This window comes from Neolamprologus multifasciatus, chromosome 12 (assembly GCF_963576455.1).
Source record: "Neolamprologus multifasciatus chromosome 12, fNeoMul1.2, whole genome shotgun sequence".
Classification (NCBI taxonomy): Eukaryota; Metazoa; Chordata; class Actinopteri; order Cichliformes; family Cichlidae; genus Neolamprologus; species Neolamprologus multifasciatus.
In genome coordinates, this window is record NC_140450.1 from 21,092,501 (window position 1) to 21,118,278 (window position 25,778).

General features: G+C 39.6%; 1 protein-coding gene and 1 long non-coding RNA gene across 3 annotated transcripts in view; one reads left to right on the forward strand and one right to left on the reverse strand.

The window, feature by feature from the left end:
• Positions 1-2,841: 2,841 nt before the first annotated feature.
• LOC146506932 (uncharacterized) lies at positions 2,842-10,223 on the reverse strand. The gene is made up of 2 exons (XR_014877066.1): positions 8,257-10,223; positions 2,842-8,031 (listed from the first exon to the last, which is right to left on the reverse strand). It is a non-coding gene; the product is annotated as an uncharacterized LOC146506932 (long non-coding RNA).
• A 1,806-nt stretch (positions 10,224-12,029) lies between these two features.
• The window catches only part of rasa1a (RAS p21 protein activator (GTPase activating protein) 1a), a 30,438-nt gene continuing 16,689 nt past the window's right edge, over positions 12,030-25,778 (forward strand). Inside the window, exon 1 of one of the 2 annotated variants that reach the window (XM_085179819.1) lies at positions 12,030-13,514. In XM_085179819.1, the coding sequence (XP_085035945.1) occupies positions 12,979-13,514 (536 nt within the window). In that variant the 5' untranslated portion in view covers positions 12,030-12,978. The other variant, XM_085179820.1, reaches the window with a different exon arrangement.

Genomic DNA, 25,778 nt, shown 5'->3' on the forward strand with positions numbered 1-25,778 from the left:
CATTGAATAAATGGATGGATATTAGTATGGCAGGTGGAGGTTCAGTTAGTGATGCACTTTTACGTAAGTAAAAAGTGACACAGAGGAGTCTGGCTGTCCTTACTTGCACATTGTCATGATTTGGCTATTCATCTGTAAAGACCAGGAGCTCATATTGAACATATAATGTGAAAGGGTCTTGCAGGCTGATTGATGAGCCACCAGACAGTTGATTATATCCTTAACCTTGCATTCGTTCCATTCTGTATATGGTAACAGGGCTCAACTTAAAGCCAAGGGGAGGCGGATCAAGCAGAATTACAAAGAATGCACCACAGAGTTGAACAGTAGGGGGTTACACATAGTGATGAAAGTGGAGTCTAGTGATTTTCTGAACATGCCACAGATCAAGATCACATGGTGTGTTTCCAGGTTCTTAGCCCCAAGAGACTGGCCATGTTGATTTGATCAAACTGCGGTTCATTTAGCTCTCTAACTGCCTCACTCTCTCTTTCTCTTCCTGACATACATGTGCCAACAAAAAACATGACACCTCAGCTTTGATATGTACTCTCTTCAGTTCGGTGGGGGAGTCAGTACTCTAGAGAAGCTTCCATTATATTCCATTGCACTGAGTCTCAATGAAGTGTGTGAGTGAGATAGCAAAAATAGCTCTCAGGTGGCTAAAAGTGGTATTAGATTAAATGTTTAATTGCATTGCTAACCCAACTTCTATCTGTGCCCGATGTCACTCTGTCCTTAATTCATTACATTAAATCCCTGCCTTGTTTTCCCAAAATATAAAATCTTTAACAAATCAAACGTGGATCATCAAGAATGAGAATTCTATACCAAATCATTTGGGTTAGGGTGAACACTGACTGTATCCAGTGCTGTTGGCCAAAAAGTTTGAATTACAGTTTTTTCTGAATGCTTAAACCCTAACTGTGATTCTTATAGCACAATTCCTAAAACTATTAACACTTATAGCAAACCACTCAACTGAGTTTGCAAAACTAAAAGCACAAACACTGCTTTGCACTCAGTTTGCAATTTTGTAACACACACTTTGCAAAACTGTAGGCACAACTCACTGCTTACACTCAATTACCAATTTTCCAACACACTCCTAGCAAAATTATACACATGTATGGCTATCATTAACACTATTTTGCCAACTGTCTGGCACACTTTCACATGTGAAAACTGTTTTAGATAATTAGTCCACTTTGCAATCAGCCTAAGCACTATAAACAGGCCACAGGTAAGCTGTCTATGTGGAGTACAATGGAAGGAGCAGTAAGAGTGAGAAGAGTGAGAATCAGAGGAGGCCGAGGGAGAGGACGTGGAGGTGAAGAAGTTGGAGGAAGAGGACGTGGAGGTGAAGAAGCAAGAGGGTTAGAGGAAGTTAGAGGAAGAGGACAAGAGAGGAGCAAGAAGAGGACGAGGAGGGGAAAGAGGAAGGGTAAGAAGAGTAAGAAACAGAATAACTGATGACATCAGGGCTACAATAGTGGACCATGTCATCAACCATGGGATGACCCTGAGGGAAGCTGGCCAACGGGTTCAGCCTAAACATGAGGCCGCTACACTGTGGCAAGCATCATTAGGACCATTTCGAAATGAGAATCGGTAAGTACTTTGTAGCACTGCCATACTCTAATGAGAAACACAACAGTACCATACATGCAAAAATACTGAAATTGTTACTTTACAGAATTGCTAGACGTCCAGATGTTTGGGGGCAGAGGCAGAATGTTCAATTGACATCTGTACACAGAGAAGCAAAAGCCAGATGTGTTTTGTATTCATACCATCAGTGTGCAGTTGGCGCATTGTGTGCTTAGTAGATGATGGCTTGTGTGTACTGTTTTGATACGAAAACACCATTTTTACGAAGGTGTGAAGAGTTAATCTAGCTGTGTTCGCTTTTGCAAGAGAACTACAATGTTTTGATAATTGGGTGACAGGTTTTCTTATTTGTGTGTAGAGTTTTGCAAAAATAGCCAATAGTTACAAAAAATGTGCTTAAGCAATCAGAAAAAACTGTAAGTTGGATGAAGTGGCAGTGTTTCTATGGTGGGAGAATCATGCCTGGAATTTCCATGAATATGAAGGTAAAGGGATCAGAGGTAATGAGGAGATGCTAGGCAGGTGTGGTGTTAAGGAGAGAAATTCCAAAGGGCTAATGGAAGTGTATTTTATGAAAAGAATAGAAACAGCTGTGGTGAGCATGTACTTCGAGAAGAAGGAGGAACATGAGGTGACAAATAAGGGTGGAGGAAGGTGCACACAGGTGGACTCTATGCAAAAAGTGCCATTTGAAATAAATAGGAGACTGCATGGTTGTGTCAAGGGACAATCTAACTGGGTAGCATCAATTAGCAGTGTGCAGCATGATTTTAGAAATCAGACGAGGAAGTGAGGTGAAAGCAGAGGCAAGGATTAAGTGGTGGAAGAATGGTGCATCGAGTTCAGGGAAGCGTTGAGACAAGCTCTGGGTGGTAGGGGAACAGTTACCAGGTGACTGGGGAAAGTACAGCTGAAGATAAAGAAAGTAAATAGTGCAGAGGATTAGTAAGGAGGAAGTGAGGACAGCTAGTAAGAAGCTGAAGAGTGGAAAGACCGCTGGTTCAGGCGACATGTCTGTGGAAGACAGTGGGCTTTTTAACCGATACACCGATATCCAAATGCAAAGGCTGATGTATAGAGCTGTAGTTAGATAAAGGAAGTAGTTGTTGGAGTTGGGTTAAAAAGAAAGGTGACAATCAGCAAGCAGGTAGTATGGCTTAAGGGGGAGAAAGAGCACTTTACTTTGAGAGTGTTGAAAGAGAAGCATAGAAAAGATCAGAATGAGTTGCACTGTGGTTTTGTGGATCTAGAGAAAGCATATGATAGGGTGTCAAGAGAGGAACTGTGGTATTGTATGAGGAAGTCAGGAGCGGCAGACAAGTATGTGAGGGTGGTGAAGGACATGTATGAGCACAGCAATCCAAAGCAATGGACAGTGCACAGAGAGATGAAGAGCAGAGTAGAGTAGCTGTAGACAATTATCATAGCTCATTTTTGAATTAAGAACACAAATGAAAGAGAAGATCTGCAAATTGGTAGTGAGACCTGCTATGATACATGGTTTGGGAGACAGTGGCAATGACAAAAACATATAAGGCCAAACTAGAGGTGGAGGTGGAAGAGCTTAAGATGCTAAGATTTCATTAACCATCAAGAGATCAGAAGGTATAGGATTAGAAAGGCGTGTACCAGAGGGACATCTCAGGTTGAGCAATTTGGATACAAAACTTAGAGATGGTTTTGGCATGTGCAGAGGATGGTGGGTGGATTATATTGTAAAAGGGATGCTGAATTTGGAGTTGCCAAGCAGGAGGAAAAAGGAAGACCTCAGAAGAGGTTCATGGATGCAGTGAAGGAGGACCTACAGAGGTTGGTGTGAAACGTTAGCAATATAGTGAGATGGAGGCAAATGGTCCGCTGTGACAACCGTAACAAGATTGATGCAAACAAGATCCTTAAGCTTGACGTTTGAGTGGTACAAAGTGATCTTTGTTCCATTTGATGAATTTCTCTGCTACATTTATCAAGCAGATCACCTGTTATCTGCCTTTAAAGACAACCCTGTGATAGTGAAGTGAGGCCTTTGCATCTTTAACCGCTGCCCTGATTTCTCATTGTGCGTGAAAAACAATATTGATCAGTTCGATCTGTTATGGGGTTTAAGGAAGGATTCACAGGAGCTCCCTGAACGGGTTGTTGCTCCAATACCACCTCAGCTGTGAATAATGCTAATAAAACCTTGGAGAGATGATCAATGCTGAGGATTCTAACAGCGTGAGAATGTTGGATATAGTTTCTGGCACCGTGTAGTCCAAATGAAATAAACACAAGAGTTTCATGACAGAGTACAAAACAATGTAATGGTATACATTCCAGTAATTATATTCACTCTATGCACACCATATGTCTAGAAATTATTTACATGGCAGCTGCTCAAAAGGGCACCAAAATTAAAAATTAAAAAATTAAAAAGTACACACACAGTTGTCCTGTCCCCTCCATGGAAGCGCAAGGCACACTGCTGTGGCAGTCAGCATTGAACATTGTCTTTGGGGATGCTCCATTATTTACACCCATGCCTTCCTGTGGCCCCGATGAGACATGACAGGAGCCACAGGAAGCTTATGAATTATACAGAAGGACCTAAAAGCACGAGGGGAGATGACAGGTGATGGGAAGGCCTGAGGAACACAGCAGAGTATACTGGGGCTGCAGAACTGCAATGCACATGTCACTGCGGCCTGAGGGGCTGGAGGGATCTGAAGCAGGCAGAGAGGAAGGGACATACTTTGACACAGGAAGATGCGAGACTAGAGAGGGAGAAAAATTCGCTGAAGAAGAAAAAGAAGAGGAAGCGTAAAGATACAAGAGAAAAATAAAGATGACATTTGAAAACAGCAGACATGACTGATAGAAACGCTACAAAGGCTTTAACGGGACACAGAGGAAGAGAAATAGCTAAAAGAGCAGCAGCAGCAGTCTTATTTAGGCAGAGAGACATTAATCCCTTTGGGTGCATATAAAATAAGAGGAATGACAATGATGTCACGCGTGCATGTGTGCATTGGACAGTGGGGACGTGTGATGTCTCAGCTGTTGCTCAAATAGGCTGCGCAGTGAGTAGCTTCTGGTGTCAAGCCTGCATGTCCTAATGGAGAGGATAACCTCATTTAGTCTGTGACTCATCACCTTATGCAGCAAAACAACACACAGTGATAAAGAGATTCCAGTAATACCCTTCTGTTTTAGTAAAGTGATAAGATTTGACCTATAGTACCAATAGGCATTTTAAAGAGTCATTTCTGGCACATATTGAGTATTAAGTACAGCTTCTTTCTCTACATGTCATATGTGTGTAATATTACTGAGGACAACCATCTGCAGCAGGATTAACCCCTGATGCAGATTAGTCCGTAAGCGTATGGTCTAGATTACAATGGCTATTTGCTAGATAGAACCACTCTTTTATTGCTCTCTCTCTTATACACACACTAATGTGTTTTATGAGTCTGATATTTGTAAGTAACTTTTTACAGGAAGTGCCTCTAATGACAACCCCTTTCATTGGTCCTCAGGGAGCTGCTGTCCATCTCTCACAGCATCCCCAGACGGGAAAGGGAACCGCCCAGACCGCTGGTGCCAGGGTGATATCATCTGATAATCAACCTCAAACATGGGCTCTGAGCCACACAGTGCATTTTCATATAGTGAAAGGTCTTCATCCTTCACTCTTGCTTTTATATCGAGGTTTTTTTTTCTGCAAATATTGATCCCGGAGATTGAGTGAAATTGGTGTGTCATATAAAAAGGGAAGTTGTTAGCGCTATATATATCTGAATGGGTGCCAAGTAAATTAGGCTTATTAACTAGAATCCCTGTTTCTTTAACCATAAACCAGAATTTTATTTATTTATTTATTTTATTTATTTATTTATTTATTTTTAATTGAGGCAGCCAATTAGTTGTAGCCTGTATTATGAATATCAGCTGTCATTCTACATGTGCTTGAGCACTCTCAAGCACATGTAGAATGACATGAGGAGCACTGGCATCACAGCAAACATCAACATGAGAGACAAGCTGGACTTGTACTTAATCATTTCAATTATCATAATAATTATTTAAACCCCACAAAAGTAAACATCAGAACTTTTAGAAGCCATTAATGGTACATGGTACTATAAATGAAAGTGAAAAAAAAAACTGTCTCATTTGTCAAAGTTTGCTTCATAAATCAAAAAGTGGCTGAGTTGTACAGAGCCGCCTACTTTCCACAGCCATTCATGGCTAAAAGTGTGACTGAGGGGGCCATGTGCTCTGTCCCCCACCCCCAGTTCTCACTTCAACTCAGCCCATATGTGCATTCGGGTGGCAGCTGCAAACTCCTTCCTCCCTTCTCACTTGCCCAGATAAAAAGAAAAAAAAGAAAGTGGAAAAAACAGCTCTGCGCACAAGTAGGAGAGCTTCTATGGTCAGCATGTGTCTGACAGCTACTATGAGCATCAGGAAGACACACAAAGCTAAAGAAAAGGCCTTTTCCTATCCAAAAACAAGAAACCTATTATTTACAAGGCCTGTGCCATCACTGTAAGAAGCTCTTTGTCTTCTTTTGGGATTCTTTGCACTTATTTTCTCATCAAGTAGGGGCATTAATTACATGCATGTGTGCACACACCACGCATCACAGTGGCCTTCCCATCTGCTTTGTCCTCCTCCTCCGGGGACAGGACGCGTAATGCAGCAAGCATATATGGAGGAGAGGAAGTTTCCTCCAGCACCACTTAAAATATTACAAGACATGTGGGCCATTCAGGGAAACAAACATATACTGCACACAGAGACATAAATATGCAGAAGGCCTCACGATCCTGCCTCTTTCACACAGTCTATTTTAGACGCGATAACACTCTGAGAAATGTCACCTCACTCTTGCTCACACACACATCATATCTGTTCAGTGTGGCAAAGTGCTGTCACCTTCTTCATCTAATGTGTCTGGGTTAAAAGTGGTAATAAAGTCACATAGATACCTACTATAGTTAAAAGACCACATACAGTGTAACTGAAAACACTAGAAAAGTCTTAAAATCCAGGCCAATTTTAAATCTTTACAGATCCAGCAATGAAAACTTCAATCTGGTTGTACAGTGATTTTAAAAACCATGAAACTTAATGCTCGTGGATCAATTATTCAACAAATATTCTCAAACATAACTTAGAATATCTGCAGATTCTATTGCACGTTTGCCCAAGGAATTCCAAGCACATTTATTACACACAATGACATTTTAATATGAGCTAAAATGTGCAGTGAACACTTGAAATACAACCTACCACAACCTACCCATATTCCCAGAAAATGTAGTCACTGAGGTTTTTTGGGGTTTTTTTTTTTAAGATGACAACAACAAAGTTTCATGTCACCATCGCCACCCCGGAATTCACATTGTTAATTCACACGTGACATTAAACTTTAAGCATCTGGTTAACACGGTGGGGCGGAAGGTTTCATAAATCCCATGAAAGTAATGCTAGTAAGCCAGCCTCCAATTCCAGAGGAAAGTGACTATCGTTATTCATCCATGTGTCACTCAGTCCCTTTTTAAAACTTTTATGTTAATCCAGTAAATAATTCACACAAGTCCTGATGTGCCTACAAGTATCCCCTGAATGAGAGGGCTCGAGCACCAAACCTGGGCCGTGCATTCAAGTGTTAATGTGCATACTTCACTTGAAGGAGTCAGTTGGGTGACACACATTAGATTTTATTTTAATCTTTTAGAAGGTGTTTGGTTTATATGAGAGGAGGTTGACTGAGAGAGAAACTCAGAAAGGGAAGTCCGGTACATCTAAAACCTGTCGCGTTCAGTGCTCAGTTACATTTCAAATCTAATGTATGACTATTTCAGACACTCTAACCACACAGGAAGAAAAGCAATGAATACCCAGACCATGGTTTCTGCAGCAGTTGCCAGCTGCCATAAATAGCAATGAAAATAAAAAAATTTTGGATAATCAAACCAAGACATTCAATAAATTTTTGTAATACATAGCTCATTTGCAATTACTAATACAGAGTATTTCTTACTATTGCTACACTTTTTAACTAAATTAAAAGACATCCTGCTGCCTTCAGACATCTCAAGCTGCATGTCAGTAGATAAAAAAACCCAAAGCAAAACAAAATCAAACAAAAAACATAGATGTCTTCAAAGGCACTGGAGGGTGGAGATCTTCCAATGTGCTGTCTCTGAGGGCAATGGAGTGTTATTATAATATGATAATGAATATGGATGAGAGCTCTCAGCTGACACCAAGTCAGGCTCCCATGGTACTCATATCAGTGCCCATCCTCATATCTGACAATGCAGTTATGGTGAAACAGAGCAGAACAACTGGGCTGCCCTGCCACTCTCCCTCACGCACTTCTTCCTCACCCTTGGCAGTTTGTCAGTGCCAGCCCCCACCTCATTCCCTCTCCTGCAGCCCACACCCAGAGATACAGAGATGAAGACAAAGACACAAGTGGTTACACAGGAATGAATGCACACAAAAATGCACACACACACAAAAGTCACTGCGTGCAAATTCACACATGGGTGAAGTCCTGGAAATTAGATTTTGGACTATCTATCTCGCCTCTACATGTGTAAAAAAAAAAAGAAAAGAAAGAAAGAAATCAGTCTTTCACACCCCATTACATACATGCACAGAGACAGGGTTGAATTCAGAGTGGTTGAACCGCCATTCAGCAGGTATGAGGCTGGTCCTCTTATATCACGTCTACTAAGGGAAGACAATTAGCTATATCCTGTCTGCAATCTTATTATGCTCCATGTGGGAGGATCTGCAGGACACGTCATCTGCCACTGGGACACATGAGATGATCCCAGTCCTCCAGATTACATCACCATACAAGGTCAAACGATGACTAGCAAATAAAGGACTGAGCCATGAGGACGGTTAAAATACATAATTATATTTTAATATTCATAATTCTGTGAAATTAAAAGCAGGGGCAGTGTTGATTTAAGAAAAAGCAAAACAAAAAACAAAACAAAAAAACAGGCTGTTCTGACACTTGAACAGACCACTCACACTGAAGTGCCTTGATTAATGAGCATGTTTAAATGTCTGACTATCCTAGTGGGGAATGTTTGTTTTGCGTGCTTACAACTGAGTATACATGTCTTTCAACTCGAGTGCCTCTGATGATCATACGTCAAGTCAATGTCAGCTTCTGGATTTCACAGCTCGCTGACCTTCTGTATCACAGGACTTAAGGGATCTCTGCGCTTTAGAGGAGAACACAGGCATCAGCTCCCTGAGTGACCAACAGGGGTGCAGGGTGTGCTTCCTCCTTTGTTACACAATCCAGATAATACTGTGAATAGTTATGTGAAATACTAAGTAGGCTACATCCCATGGAAATTGCTTTTTAAAAAAATTAATAAATAAAGTGCATTCAATATTTTTTTTAAACAGTGTTTACATATGAGAGAAAAACAAACAAAAGTTCAGTTGTTTTATCTACAAAACATGAGTATATGTTCTTTTGTGAGGAAAAAGTAAGCATCGCCCCTTCTGATAACAGCTTACTGACTATCATGATTGACCACTATGTAAAACCTACATTACTTGTAGACCGCTTTTGAAATGGTAGAATGATTGCTTTTCAGCAACTGGGAGATCTTTATGAAGATTTTACCAGACTCATAGTCATCTACATTTTTTTTCACGAAGGCCTTGAAGACCTCTTTTGATACTGGCTTGAAGCAAAGAGATGGGAAGCAAAGTTAAGGTAACGGGAGATCCTGGATGTCACAGTTAGGAGAAGATAGGTTCCAGTAACTATCTAATACAGGTCTAATAACTGGTTTCCAATCTGAAACTCACGGTCCTGATTTTGGATCGGAAGGTGTGATACGTTTTTTCATATCTTTTTCATGTGACCCTTTTATTTTAAATAAATAAAATTACAAAAAATACTATTTTAATTGTCATCCAGCTTCAACTGCATATCTGATCAACCTGAGAAATACTAGTACAAAAGCAAAGTGATCAGAGAGCTGTTGGCTCAAAAACTGAGAAAATAGGTTAGAAAGGCCAGGAAGCAGAGAGAGGAAAGACGAGACCTCCAGATATTCTTTTCACAGTGCCAGCTGCTCCGAAATGGATTTATGTGGAGGTAGAACAGTAATGGCAGCTGCCCTGTGGGCATGACTGTAGATGGTGGGTGGAGAACAACGGTGGCCTGCTGCTTAAGCTGCGCACGTATGCACTCTTATCTTAAAGTTAGCCCGTGGCTGATTTACTAGAACTTATGAAAAAAACCTTTTGCATTTGTTGGCTAAAAAGTCAATTTAATTCATAATCAGCTTCACTGCTTCTGCTGTAGGTGAGACAGGACTGTTTTATGTCCGATGAATTCAGAAAATTCACCTTCCCTTCTGCATGTTTAAAGGGTGTGTGCTGAGAGCATGTATAGAGTAAATATAAGTTTGTATCAGTCGTTTATCTGTATTCAAAATATGATGCAGTCAGAAAAAAAAACATAAAAAGCCAAAACATGTTTTTGTAGGTCGTGAGTAAGGTGTCACTTGGCCACCTGATTAAACTTCATGATTATCATTGTTTTCCATTGTCCTTAAGTGTATGCTTGTCTGCACCAACTTGTGCATAAGTCTAGTAAAGATCAATATACAAACAAATGTATATATATACATATATATACACACACACACACACACATATATATATATATATAGAGAGAGCTACATGACTCGAAGAAATAGTTGCCTGCCGCTGTGGCGGCTACGCTTCTGACGTTTACCTACTAAGTGGAAAATGGACCCTTGGTACAAGTGAGCCAGTTTAAAGGCAGGTAAATAAGTGACAAGTTTACCGCCTGCCAGATTAAAATATGAAATGTTGTGATCTAGTTATTGTGTAATTATGCAATATAAAGGCCCTGCTTGCTGCGAACAGGCTTTTTCAGAAACGAGTAGTGATAGTGCTGAAGCATGCATAATAAACCTCGCTGCTTTCAGTGTGAAAATGTCTGTGTAAATGGTTAACAACATAGACAAAAGAAAGTGAAATGACTTACTTTGAAAACATGACACAAAACTCATCCACAGGCTCAACAGTGAGTTTTTCTTCCAAGAGCTTTTTGTGTTAGAGTGCGGTGCTCCACCAGTCACTCTTCACTGTTAGTATTTTCCTTTATAGTTTAGCTAGTTATTTTTTTCATACAAATATTTACATAAAAGTGGCACATAATCTTGCTTTGATATTTTTAGTGCACATATTTGTGTGTATCTATCTATCTATCTATCTATCTATCTATCTATCTATCTATCTAGATATATATATAGAGACTACATAGACAGATAGTATTTATTGAGTTTTATTGACACTGTTAATCGTTTCCCATTCAGTTAAAGGAATAAAACAAAACATTTGTCCTCGTGGTGTTGTTCTGTAATAGTGCTGCAGTTTAGCACAACATGCAGATTATTCTCTTCATCTAGAGGAAAGAGGGTGATACAGGAAACGAATTCAGCTTTGCAACAACTGGGCTAAAATTGTATTTATGCATCTAGAAATAAAAAGAAAGAAAGACTTGGGTCCGTGCGTTGCACAAATCTGAACCTGGCTGCTATTTTAACGCTGTTAGCAATGACGTCTGCAGCACTAAAAAGGACCATGCCAGAATTAAAAATTCAAGCCTATTTCACTAGGAGCCAACAATGAGATGGAACATCTGTGCGTGCTTTTCTGAGCGTTTTTCCTTCACATTGGTATTTTAGTAGTATTATCATGCTATTCATGACTTTGCAATTAAAGCATTTTCCTGTTTTGTATAAACGTAACTGATAGGTTGCAAATTAGTTTAAGCGGTTTTCTTGCTGCCCTGTAGTGCTATTGCCAATATGTTAAGGTAAATGCCTCGAACATCTTACAGCTGAATAGCATTGTAGCATATCTGCCCAGTATATGTTTCTATCTAACAGGATGCACTGGTGAAATTTTATTTTTTACTAAAAGCCTTTGCTTTAATATAAACTAGAGGACGTGGAACTATACATGCCGTCATTTACCTAGACTTTCATTACCTGTCTGAAGGAAAAACAGGAACACACACACACACACAAATCATGTGAAGTTGGGGCTTGAAAGGAAACGCTTAGGTGTAACTGATAACATCACGGGAGATTTTGAATCACTGTGTTCTTGTATGGAAGCAAGAACAATAGCAAGAATTTTCAGTTGTAGATTAAATGGGGAACTGTAAATAAATCCTGCGATTAAATGTTTTTTTTCTAATTACTCTTTTCTGTTTATTGTACAGAGCCGCTTATCTGATAACTAGTGAAACTTGTTCGGTGTTGCTGACGTGTTAAAACAGCAGATCAAAGGTGTAAACATTTCCTGCCACAGTATAGTAATTCAGCAAGAGATTATTTGCAGAAAAATATCTAGAGGACTGATTTTACTCTGCTACTTGTCTTGATTTCTGAGATCCTCTGGTAAGAAAAAAAACAAACCATAACGAGATTCTATATTTCATTTACGTAACAAGGACACTGTCGCATTTTATTCAACTTAATAAGATTTGACGTGATTGAAGATGCCATGGATTAAATTTGGGGGAGAAAAAAAGTTCCGCTCTGTGTTCACTTAGCTGTGTCTGATCTTTAACTGGAGAGGAGTGGGAGAGGGAGGGGAGACAAGAGCAGCGCAGCAGCGGGCAAGCCACTAGCCCCGAAACCCAGAAATAAAGCTTGTACGCAGATAATAAATGTTGGTAAACGACATGGCAGTACGCGGAGAACAACATGCGGCTCCGGGGATATAGGAGATAAGGCTGAAGTCGTCTGGGAACGCTACTGGAGACGGTTTAAAACTGAAGAAAACAACACTGGGAAAAAAGAAGGGGATTACACACAACAGTGACAATAAAACAACACTCATCGACAAGTGGTCTGCTTTGGTGCCGAGGGTGAAGTCCGAACATCCCCCAGACTCAAAAATACCAACAGGAAATATAGGTGAAGTGATATTCTGTTGGAAGTATTGTAACGGTTAATCTCAAGTAGTGTTTCTGCGTGAACTCTAAACTCAGGAAACAATGAAGACATAGCGAGCAAGAACTCATCAAGTGTCTCGAAGCTGCTAGCTGTCCCGCTAGCGTTAGCTCGGTGATTTTTGCAGGGAGCGAATGCGAGGCGAAGCTAACGCCCGCTAGTGCAGCCAAGTAAGCTAAGTTAGCTGTTGGCTAACATTAGCCGGCTAGCTGAACGCGTTTTTGAGAAACTTTTGGTGTTGTTTCCCAGGAGCCCAAACACCGAGGGATTATTGTAAAAACAGAGGGGAAGGGCAGGTTCCCTTCTGGACTTTTTCCCCTCTACGTATTTTTCTACTATGATGGCAGCGGAGGTCAGCAGTGAGGATACGGGCTCGGTCGCGACAGGGACAGGGGTGGCAGGCGGAGGAGGCCCGGAGACGACGGCCCCTTTCCCATACTATCCCAAGCCGAGCAGAGTCCGAACCACTGATTTGGTGCAAGGGCCGGCACCAGCCACCCGACAGCATTCAAACACATCTCCGGACTCCCTTTCAGAGATGAATATAATCTATTCCTCCATGCTTAGTGGGGATATGACCGGAGCAGGGAGTGGCGTAGCAGGAGGTGGACATACAGTTTTTCAAGGAACAAGCTCAGGGACAGTGGGCGGCATGTGCTGCTCTCCAACTATGGAGGGTCCAGCTAGTCGGATCTCACCCACATCAACAGGCCCGGATGGGCCCACTGTCTTCCCACCACTTCCACCACCACCTCCTCCGCCTCCTAGCTGTGGGGGGCTCGGTGGCACTATGGATGAAAGCGACATGCAAGATGGGATGGAAATCGACGAAGAAGAGGTGACGTTCCCACTCTCTGCACCTCCCACTAACCAGTAAGTAAACCACAAGTTAAGTGATGTCTATGACTTCTAGAAAATAGAAACACTTAAGCAATGTATTTATTTTATTGCGTTTTCATAGCCTTCCTGTTTTGCACTTGAGGTATATTTGGTAGATGTGGCTTTGAAATAATGCCAGTTCCCCAAGACACATTACCTAAAATACATCTGTTGTGCGTTTGCACACCTGTTATCCTAGAAAGCACTGAAATAACTGAGATCAAATTGAATTGGCAGGAGATTCAATATGAAATAGAAACCCTAGCAACACAGTAGTAATGCCTGTTCATTATTTTTTTTTTACAGAGAGCTGATTCACTTATAGTGAATGCCCTTATAAACATTCTCACAATGGACTACTACATATCAATAATTGACTTGGACAGCTGTTGTCAGCATAGCCTCATTTCACAGGATCAACCAAGCAGAACAAGTATTATGTATATACACAGTAAACACAATAATCAACACTGAGTAATACAGTGTAACAGTAACAAAAATGCCGTCAATGATGTGGGACAACTGGTAGTGCGGGCGCTTTTGTTCACGTTTATGCTGTTGTTGGTCCTTCAGCTTTGCCCATTCTACAGAGAAGTCATGGTATACAAAGAACTTCTTTGTGATGGAGTGAAACTGAGCGATTAAGAACATTCAAAATTGCACTCTGCAGCAGTTGTCCAGGCTTATTTGTTGTTGTTTTTAGATTTATTTCAAGTGAACTCGACTATAGGTTTTTCGTTTCCTGTTCCACGTAATCTTTCAGCTTAACATTCAGCCTCTATGTAGTGTGATTAACTTTGGGCATTTTTTTTTTTGTAGTTTTTATGTTTTTGGAAGAAGATAGGAAATCATTAAGTTTGGATAAAGTCAGTATATACACATCAGGACACTTTCTTTGAATAGTTCTTTCAGAATTGAAGATGCTTCTCGAACAAGAGGTAAAATGTCTTTAAGAAACTTAAAGAACTCCAGTTTCTTTTTTATTCCAAGCTCCTTAGCCTCCCTTTCTTTTTCTGTTGTATCAAAAACCTAAATCAACAATTGTATGGAGACCAACTTGATTCCAGCTGTCGTTGGTGACAGTTGTGACAATTCGAACTGATGCTCAGGTGATGCATAAATACTTCCAAAGCAACTTTGTTTCTTTGATTAAACAAAGCATTTTTCTTGTTTTAGATTTAAGTTTTAGGCTGGCAAGAACCCTTGGCACTATTGGCCAAGATATATTAAAATCAATGCCTGTGCTTTTGACAGAAATCCATACACCTTTCTGTTATCTACTATTTATAGTAAATTGCATAGTTCTATGTAATGCTACATGGGAAGTAGAAAATCTTCTTTCTTGTTTGCTGCACAACTGTATGCTCTGAGAAAATGGCCATCGTGTCTAAATATTTTGCCTGTGATTGAAGTGAACTAAAACTTAAAACAAAGCATTTGCAAACCTTTTTTCTTGTCTTGTCTGCAGCACAGTAAATTCTGCCTAAGCACTGTACTTTAGAAAGCATCTGACTAATTGTGGGTACGGTCATGACTTTATCAGGCATGCACAGAAACCCATGTTCAAACCTGCGTGCGCACTGCTGATGTTGTAATAACCTAAATATAGGCCTTCCATTTGTTATAGTCTCATTAGAAAACTGCTAAGCTTTGTCATTTCTGGCCCTCATACTGTGAGATATGGAAGTGACTAGGCTTGGAGTGTGGATTCAGCTCTTATTTTAGAAGCCATTCTATATCTCGCTGTCAGATTACAGAGGAAGGGGAAGGGCAGCGTTTTACACTGTTGCCTGTTTTGGTAATGAATAACCTTAAGTGGAATGAACATCACTTATATCTAGGCTCCTACCTTTGGAAGTTGTAGTTTTGCCCTGGAAATGCAGACTTCTTCACAGGTTTACACTCACTCCAGTTTATCAGCTTGAAAGATTTTCACTGAGGCATTGGAGCAATTACTGCGTGTTATAGAGAGGGTTGGCTTTCTTTGGTTTTACTTGCTTCATCATGCGTAACTTGAATTCAAATATTTATCTGCTACATTCGCTAAACCTCTCACCAGTGCCTAACTTTGGATTAGAGTACAATACCCAGAATCATTTTGACACTCACCAGCACAGTCTCCTGTGTCTTTCTTAATCGAGTTGTGCAAGACATGTTCACAACACAAGCTTTTCCGCTGTATTGGCTTTGTGGTTTGGTGAATTGTTTGTAGTGGTTGTGATTGCACCGGAAAGCTGGACCACATTTTTGGGTATTATTAGTATATAAGAATTGTGTGGCAGTTTATTAGAATGAGGTTTACTATTTTTGATCATATTTCCAAATTCAAAATGAATGGATTTTCTTTGTTTTTTTAAGGTAATTGTATTCCATAAACATCTGATTAAAATACTACAGTCATACACTTAATGTACCACGTGTGTGTTTTTTACATGAGAACACTTGCGATTGGCAGTAAAAGCAAATTCAGAGAAATGACCTCCTGAGAGCACTTATCTTATCACTTTTTCTGTCACTGGATGCAGCTCAGAAACGGGCAAGTTATGAGGTGCTGACTTTGTCTTGTAAAGTTGGCCCAGTAAAGGCTGGGATCTCTCTCTCCTTCTGATTGTGCCACTGACCACTGTTGATAGAAGGGGCTGATGTGATGTCAGAGGTGCTGTGCAGTGCATCATGCCAAATCTATTAGGTGTGTAACTGCTCTGAAACAGATAGTGTCTGAGATGGAAGCGCCCAAGGTCTCAAATTACAATTAGACGGGTCGCACCCTGTTTTTGTCCTTGGGTCCAGTCATGATTGAGTAATCGTGCCTGCAGTCAAAAATAACTTTTTTTTAAAAATTGTTATTATTCACCCTCCACTCTCAACCCCAACAAATATTGTACCTCAAAACAAATCAAAAAAAGGAGGCAGACTACTTAAACTGTGGCTTAAAAGTAAAGCTGAGGGACATTGACAGTTTACTGCCTTAATCACAGTGATTCTGTATGTGTTGTTCATTTGATTATGTAGCCAGTAAACTGTTGCAAACTGTAACAGTATAAAAACAGTCATTGCTCAACATGAACCTTGGTTTTTAACACCCATCAGGGTTCTGTTTATTCTTGCTAAGCAGAAGGTAAAATTCTGAATAATCTCAACAAGAAAAAGCAATAAGTATGAAATAACTTACTAAAACAGTTACTTAAAATCACCTAATTTCTTCAATTACTTAAATAACCCAATCAAGTCTGCAGTTTAATTTTAGATTTAAAAATGATGCTGAATTTCTCCTTTTTATTTCCCACAGTGTTGGCCCAGCTTGTCTATGACAGCTGATTATTTTCCCTGCCTGTAATAAATTAATTTCCTCTGTGACAGTAAAACACATTAGCAGAGCTTTCACATTCCCGTGCCAGTGCTGACGAGGGCTAAAGCCAGCTAACCTGGATACATTAGGGCTACAAATATAACTTGCGGGCTATAGTCAAAAATATTATCTAAATGGGGTATTGTCTAGTTTCCTGTGTGTATTTGTGTGCATGTATGTAGGTAAAAAGTGGAAGAGGGCTGCAGTTTTTTAAGATAGCCATATTCTAGACAATGTATTTGAGAATTTTATTGCAAAATGATGGACATGGTGTAAAGATGTTTTAAACGCAATGATTTTGATATTATTTCAAATTTGCCAGCCTGGAGTGCTTGAGCTGCTGTTAAACCAAGAAACTGCCTCATTGAATGAAGAAAAGATTAAACAGTTTCTATTTATGTACAAACCCACTGGCTTATACATTCTTATATTAATAATGAATAATTTGCGATGGCCACAACAGTCTTAAAAGGGGCACCTTCGGTTGGAATCAGATTCAGTCAGTCCTTCAGCTTCATTAACATAGTGCTGCCTTTTTTATTTTCATTTTAGGGATTATTTTGCTTTTGATTTTTGCACACAGTTTCTGTCCAGACCTTGGGTCAGATTTAGCTATCAGGCCCTATTTTGACCATGCGCGGTTAAAAGCACTGTATGAATGTTTGAAAGGATGTTTGATAAGAAGCTGATGATTAACAAAGATGCAGGAGTGAAGATGTCAGGTGGCCCCAGTAGTGTGTGTTCCTGCTACCTTTAGAAACCACTGGCCATGAGCCTGAGCTTAAACAAACAGCACATTGGGAAATGAGTCGTTGATTTTGAGTTTCCACGAAGATTAGAGGGGATTTTAAGTCATAAAGGGTTTCCCACAGGAGGTTGTGGTAGGCGGAAGGAAGGGGGAAAAAAATTGGAAACAAAACTTGGATTTGAAAATCTGTGGTTGTGTGAATGAGTTTACCAGATTTACCAGTTGGCTGTGGAAACATTGTCTATAAGTTTACTGCTAATTTTGCAGCAACACTACCTAATTGGCCTTTGTGATGAAGGCTGTTACAGACAATGGAATTCTGATAAACCACAAGGACTGATTGCATAGTTTAATTAGATTATTCCCTGATGGAAGCTGTTCCTAGTGGTCAATATATTACAGCACTTTTATTACAAAGCAGTACTTGATTAATAACACTGTGACAACCATTACACTCTTGAGCATGCCATTTCCTGTCCCTTATTTTTAAAATTATTGCAGCTCTCCTAGTGTGTTTGTGTGCGTGCGTGTGCATGTAAATAATATATAGAAGTATTAGGCTGTGATTGCTCGTTGCTCAACAAATATCCCCTCAGTCTCCTGAACCATTACAACCAAGGATGATCATGCTTAGGGCTGGTTTGACTGATTTGCCGATTGATCCCGCTCCAACTTTTATTAGTATAATATCTGTCTTGTGCATTCATAAGAAGTCTATAGTTTCCATATATTTCCAGCTTGCTATACATTGTCGTGCTATACTCTTCCAGCGCCCACATTGCCCTGCCTTTTCTCACCCAGCATCCTGTTTTTAAGACTTCTGAACCATTCATTGTGGCCCTAACAGGATCCTCTGAAGCATTTGAGTTGTGTTTGACAATGCGCAGGATTTCTGATTTGAATGACTTTTCTTTTTAACTAGGTTTGCTGATTGATGGATTGGGGAGTGAATGGAAAGTATTACAGTGCCAGGTTAGGCTTTGGTATTATAGTACTACTGTCATGACTTCCTGTGATATGAAAAAATTGTTTTTGCGGCAGTGATGCCGTTGCTGGTTATCATTTAGACTGAGCAAAGCTGAGAATCCGAAGATTGACTTTCCCATATCTTCATCTGTACAATTTCAGGTGTGCTGTCACCCTCCTTATTGAGTGAGGTTGCTAGCAGTTGTTTGTCATGTGACAAGCATAGTATTTTACTATAGTATCATTATATTTTTCCCCCCTTGCTAACTCCTGTTCTGCAGAGAAAGGCAAGATGGGGGCGAGGGGGGGAAGCAAACATTTGATAAGGGACTTGTTGACCATGGAAGTTAATCTTGTTTAATAGAAGCTTATACATAATGAAATTAGAACTTGCTCCAAGTCACAACTGTTGTCTGTCATCGTCAGCTCTACAACTTCCTTTCTATTTGTTGTGGAAACATGAAGAAACAAATGTAAGTAAATGATTAAAGGATCACATTTTACATGGGAGTTGTTTGAATGGCTACGCACTTGTGATGCACTTGTTTATTCCGTAGGGTAATAAGGCTGCTGACCGTGAACTCCTGAAAAGAAAATGCTATAATTTAAGATACTCCTTGAATTTCATGGCTGTACAAACATTGTTGTCCATCATCAACACCATGCTAGCATGTTAGGTTTTAATTTGCTTCCACAAACATTTTTTTATTCAGGTCACAAAGCTTTGTTTATGCTCGCTCTTGTTAAATTTGTGGTTAAGCTTTGGTGCAATGTTTTATGGTTGCCATGTGCATATGGAAAATGGATGAGCTGGAGGTATGGGTCTGTGTGCACGTTCAGCTCTGCAGGTATAATGGCGCTTATTTTCAGTTGGCACAGGATGCACTGGTTCTGCTTCCCATTTGGCACAGAACTCAAAAGTATTACTGCAGCAGTTTGAAAAAAAGAAGACTTTTTGCAGATAATTTCGGCAAAATTTGGTTTATGCTTGAACGCCTACATTTCAAAGATGCAAGTCAAGCGTGCCTCAAGCTTGAGTGTGAAATTTTATGGTGGTGTGGATTTTTTTTTTTTTGGGGGGGGGGTTTATTTGTTTTGTTTTTTGTTTTTTTGCACAGTGAACAAAGTAACAAGCATAATCACGACTTCAGCCCATAAAATGTGTTAGCCCAAATAAAAGTGAGATAGTCATGCATTAGGGGATTCAACGGTGTTGCCTTTTAGTAAGCCTTTTAGTAAATGGCCTCAATGTTGCTAGACCTGCAGCTGTTTTAAAGCTGTTTTTCACAATTAATCATCACTAAAGGTATTTGATCAGTCCAGTTTAACCGGATTTTTAAAGGCTTAAGACTTTCATGGAAATAATTAATTTACCATGTTAAGTGAAAAGTTGGAAAATTGCCTGCCACATAAAATAAGCCGTGGTAGTGGTGGGGAAATTAAGCTAAGGCAGTGCTTTATTCCATTTCTAAAGCTGGCTGCCCTCATTGCACTGTGGTGCAATGTTTAATTTAAGCCTTTAACAATTTAAGAAATTATTCAAGATAGAGCTGAAGGATTTAGGCAAAACTATTTTTTTTATTAAATGGATACAATTTCAAAATTTCACTTTCTAAAGTCAGCCTTGGTTTCAGTACTTGCAAACTAATAGATTTTAAATGTGAAACTTGATGAGAAGTTATGATATGTTATCATAACATATCTTCATATCTATTACTTTAATTTCTAAAGCAAGGACACAGTCAGTTAATTAAGAAAGCACTAATAGTAAAACAAAAATATGCTGATTTGGTAGTTGCTTTACTTGGTTTTACAATGCTGTGTACCTTGTTAAGCCAGAGTTATTTAGGTGACAAGATTGCCCTATTTTTTTCTTTTTCTTTTATGGATGTGTGTTTTTTAGTGTTTGTGGGCAGCATGCAAATGTGTGGTCATACAGTTGGCGGTATATGTGCAGATATGCCACTCCCTACCCCTGCTGTTCCCCTGCTTGGAACACCAATCGCCAGCATGCTCATTATACGTGTTTTTATGGGAGAAGGAGAGAGAGACTAAGGGAGAGTAAGAGAATGAGAAAGTCAGAGGATGAAGTGGGAGCAAAGACCAGTGCTTGAGAGCAGCTGAAAGATCAAGTTGTGTTATTCTTCAGAATAGCTTCTAGAGAACCAAAGAAGCAGACAAAACCATCCAGCTGTCACCAAAATAGGTTGTCGGTTGCATGTATCCAAGTCCATCTGCATCTTTGTGTACTCCTGTTTATCTTTCTTCCATGGATATTGCTCATTAACCTTTGCTACAGGAAATGGACGTAGTAAGGCACCAAAAGGGTCACATCACCATGCTTGGTATGGATTTAAAGCTGCTGTTGGTCTGCTCTACATGTCAGAGCTTACAGTTTTTGCCTGGCCAGCAGCGCTGTCGGTGGAGTGGGTGCACCTTGTGAGAACACGGGACACAGGAGGGAGATGCAGCAGAGGGTAAACTCGGTGTAAGTGGGAAATCAAATCAGCCTATAAATCTCATTTTGCATTCACAGCTTCTTTTTTTCCTTTTACTTCTTTACAGTTGCAGGAACCCCTTTTGAGCTTTTTTTTTTATTTATACAGGTTTAAAAAAGGTTGTGAACTGGATTGCAACAAGATATATTAAGTATTGTTGCAATTTTTCAGACATGGCTTAACGTATGTCTCCTAAACATCTTAAAAATACATTTAGAAAATTGCATGATGCTTAACCTTTTAGGTCAGCTTAGGGCTGGCGTGCCACTGGTCTGGCTACACTGGCAGAGACCCTGGAGTTATGCATTTTTTACATCAGAAACACTCTGGCTGGGTACAGACAGCAGTGTTCCTGCAGCCTGTTTTCACACCAATCTGCTGTCTAAAAGTGGGAAGCTGCTGCCAGAAAGTCTTGTGCACTTAGCTTTGCTAACAACAGTGCAAGAACTTGAAGTGTTAGTCACTTAAAATGTTGCACCTCCATAATTTGTCAGTTTTACAAGCAGTATGCTCACACTATAGAGCCTGCAGAGATAACATTTTTTCCCCAATCACCATTTCGGACTCCACGAACCTGTTTATTTCCAAAAAGTGTCAATAACCGAATGATCATGTCTCTGTATGGTGTGTTGAATGAATAGATTACACATGGAAGAAAAGTGTTGTTTAACTTTTGTGCACATGTGGTATGTTTCGTATCTTTAACTAAATTGCAGCCTGTTGTTATCTAGCAATTGCACTTAATTCATGATAGCAGTTGTAATTGAATTCACCACACTAATATACTGCAGAAACAGTAATTTATTAACTGTTTTGCTTGGAGAAGGTTTACTGGTTTATTAAATACTCTATATGTAAGTATAAATGGTCAGTAATGTTGTCATTGTCCAATTCTCAGACCTCAGGCACGGAAAGCTGCTAAAGGTTATTATGTGCAATTGTATGGATATATGTGATATGCAAAGAAAGCTAATGGAGTCCATTAGCTCTATTTAAGAATACTGGAATCTTAAATATGTGTGTAAAAGGTATGCCATCTACAAAAAGTCTGTAGCTACAATGAGGTGCATTGCTAATGTACAGCCATGCACTATTTCTTTTCTTGATCCTGATGATGCCTGACAGTATGTCTGTGGAGATATTTGAGTCCAACTGTCAAGACGGAGGAAGATGAAGAATTGAGGCATAAGCTAGAGAGAAAGAGCTCCCAAAACTGCTTAATGAGAGACAGACAGGCACACAGAGAGATGATGTCTAACCCACTCAAGTCACAGTAATCTGTGCCTGTCCTGTTAGTCTTATTGCCCCTAGAGACTAGGCTCCAGCAGACAGGAATAAATATATATATCAACAAAAAAGGATTTTGTCTGATTTTCTTACGTGTGGTAACAACAAAACTGAACATTGAGTGGATGACCACAAATACTAGAATTATTGCTTGCGATCATCATTGAAACTCAGATTTAAATTCACTGTATAGCATTTTTGACAAAAAAAGGTTACTGTGTAAATTCATCCATAGTCTGGTGAAGCTTGTTAAATCCTTAAATCTTATCCTGTCCGCTAATTTTAGAGACTGTATTTTCAAATAGTAGCATGTCATGACTGCACTGTTTTGGGTTTTTTGAGGTGGGGGTTTAAGAAACAATTCACTCTCTGGATGATGCACTTTGCCTTCATGATATAGACTGATTAAATTTGCTTAGATCAGTCCGTTGATGTGATTGTCAGTCATTTTCTATATCCATTTTAATGTCTGGGAATGAGTCCCTCTGTGGGTAGGATACAATATGGTTATGCTGTTATGGTGATCCTGTTGTCTAATACCCTGATCATGAGTTGAGTGCACACGAATGACCCAAACAATGCAAACACTATTTGTTATTTATCCTCAGCTTTATTTATATTATTATTTAAAATGCCTGTATGGAACGACTGTTCTCCTGTTAGTTAGACATATAGGTTTTATATCCATGCATGCATGCATGCTCATAATTTTTGTTCTGCAAGCTTGAATATTAAAGTATGATTAAGAGTTAATTTTGTTCTATTAATAAACAAGTATTTTATCCATTCAAGTACTTCTTCGAATTTGGATGAGTCTCTCGCGCTCTCTCTCTCTCTCTCTCTCTCTCTCTCTCTCTCTCTCTCTCTCTCTCTCTCTCTCTCTCTCTCTCTCTCTAAGAGTCTGTTGGCTGTCTTTGCGTAACGAACCTCTCATTGTAGTTAGATTTAAAAAATAAAAAGTTTGCTTTGTGCTCTTTGTGGCTTTGTGGTGCAGGCTGTCGTTTCTAGAACAAAAGCTATAAACAGCACGTAACCCTTGTGTCTAGTGATAGAATATTTTTAAGGCTTTCGGTCATCAGCCCTGTATTGTGTCATCTTGCTCAACTCACTAGACTTAGGCATGCTAATGTGCACAGTGATATTGTTCTTAAGTGCATTACACGGTTAGCTAAACTATCCATGTAACCTACCCAAGTAAATCACTTGTTTACAAGCTTAGCTGGAAGGTTTATCTTGGCCTCTTGTATCGTGATGTAGTGATAAAACAGGTTTGTGGTGTGAAGATACCATTCAAAATGCAGGCTTGGTGACACTGTGGGAACATGGGTATTTGTGACCTAGTGTGGATGCCACACTATGTTGTCATTACTGTAACGTGTGGGAGTTGCTACTGTGGAATATAATGAAAATAGTAATGTTTTTAACATTAGTCTTCAGCCACACACACACACACACACACACACACACACACACACACACACACACACACACACACACACACACACACACACGGCCATGGAGCTGTAGTTGAAAAAGTAAATTCCTTATCTTGTGCCGAGCTAAACCAAAACGTCATGGTGTTGCTTGATGTTCGTGTTTTGACATGAAAGAGCATTCCTGAAGCTGATAGTAGCACTGTCTCATATCACCATTGCCGTGGCTTATCTCAACACTTCTCCTTTTGTTTAACTATTTGCATCCCATGTCATCATAGAGGACATATAGCTTACACACAGAGCTGCAGGAAACTTCATCCAATAAAATTGTTTTACTAAATGTAGATGCAAAAGAGCTTAAAGTTTCACAAAAAATCAGATACTTTGATTATATTTTATCATGATGTGACATATGATGTTACAGCTCTCTTTTACCACCATTTAGTGGTCCACTATCCACAATTGTCTCTCTGTTATATGGAGTGCAGCTAGCGAGTCTTCAATGGAGTCATTTGATTACATTTAGATCACACATTTTCTTTTTTGTATTTTGTTGTTGTTCATGGTGGGATGTAGAGCAGGGCAATATGGCCAAAAATATTTATCACAATATATATTTGAAAATTTGCGATAACGATAGAACTAACCATATAATAGATGCAAGCCAAAATACTTTACAACTCCAAACTTTATTAGTGCAAAAAACCCCCATCAATTTATTTTCATTTAAACAAGCAGCTGTTTTTTATGTGCATTAATTCTAGGTAAAAATTTAACAGTGCAAATGCAAATTCCTTGCTGACAATTTAACCAAAAGGCATTTTCAGTGGAAACTGGCTGACATATCCTGAGCATTACCATGTATAATATCCACAAAAGTTAAAAAGAGGTGTTTTGCAACATGAAACTGCAGTGTGCCAAATAAATAAGTCAAATATGTATTTTTTGGACCATAAGGTGTGCAGAATTATAAGGCGCATTAAGCGACACAATAAGGTAATGTTATGTTGAACATTACCTTAACCAGTTCCACATCACTGAAGTTGCACCATTTTTACAAACCAATTCTGGTTCATCTGTTTCATTCAACGATCTGCTTTTGCCCTTCTCATTCTCCGTTGCCACCATGCTTTTTTCGCCATGTACCTATGAAAACAAAGGCACTGCGGATGCGCGTTTTACCCATATTCAATCGTCATATTTCATTTTCTTATCATTGACTAACATTATACTGTTATACCGTGAACAGTATAGTTTGGCCCAGCCCTAATGGGATGGACTTTTGAAATCGCTGCGTCATTAACCATTAAGAAAGAATTAAAAAGTACAGCTGCTTGAAATAAGTGCAATTTCAACAATTTATGGGTTGCTATTTTTAGATCGCAGAGGCTCGTTAAAGGCACAATGGCTTCACATGGAGTATTTTGAACAAAGGAAAAAAAAAAATGACAATAATTGGAGCAACTTGTTAAGACAAGAAAATACTTCTTGCTTTCCATGTTCACTCATGTTTACAAGTGCTGGCATCAAAAAGGCAGAAATGGCAGCTCATGTTAATGAAACATCAGAATCATTCATTTGTTCTCTGAGATGTCATACTTTGCCACTTCATCTAGTTGGCCACCCTTTGGTGGGCTGGTTCTGGCTCACCGCGTCTTTGTTTGCCACACCCGATTAAAAGAGAGCATTGTGTGTGTGTGTGTGTGTGTTGGAGGAGTCGTAAACAACTTAAATAACCTCATTCCATAATAAGTGGAGCTTAACTAGCCAGTAGGATGTGGTGGAAAGTTCTTTTTGTCTTGATGTTATTGTTTTCACAGTCATCTGTCTTTGCCTCTCAGTGTTATTTTCCCATATTTCCTCAACCTCTTAAGGGCTCCTTGGCCCTTCTCTCTCCAGCTGCTCTCGATTGCCATCTTCAATTCTCGTTATCACCAAAAATCCCCCCCCAAACCTCCCTCATGGACACACTCC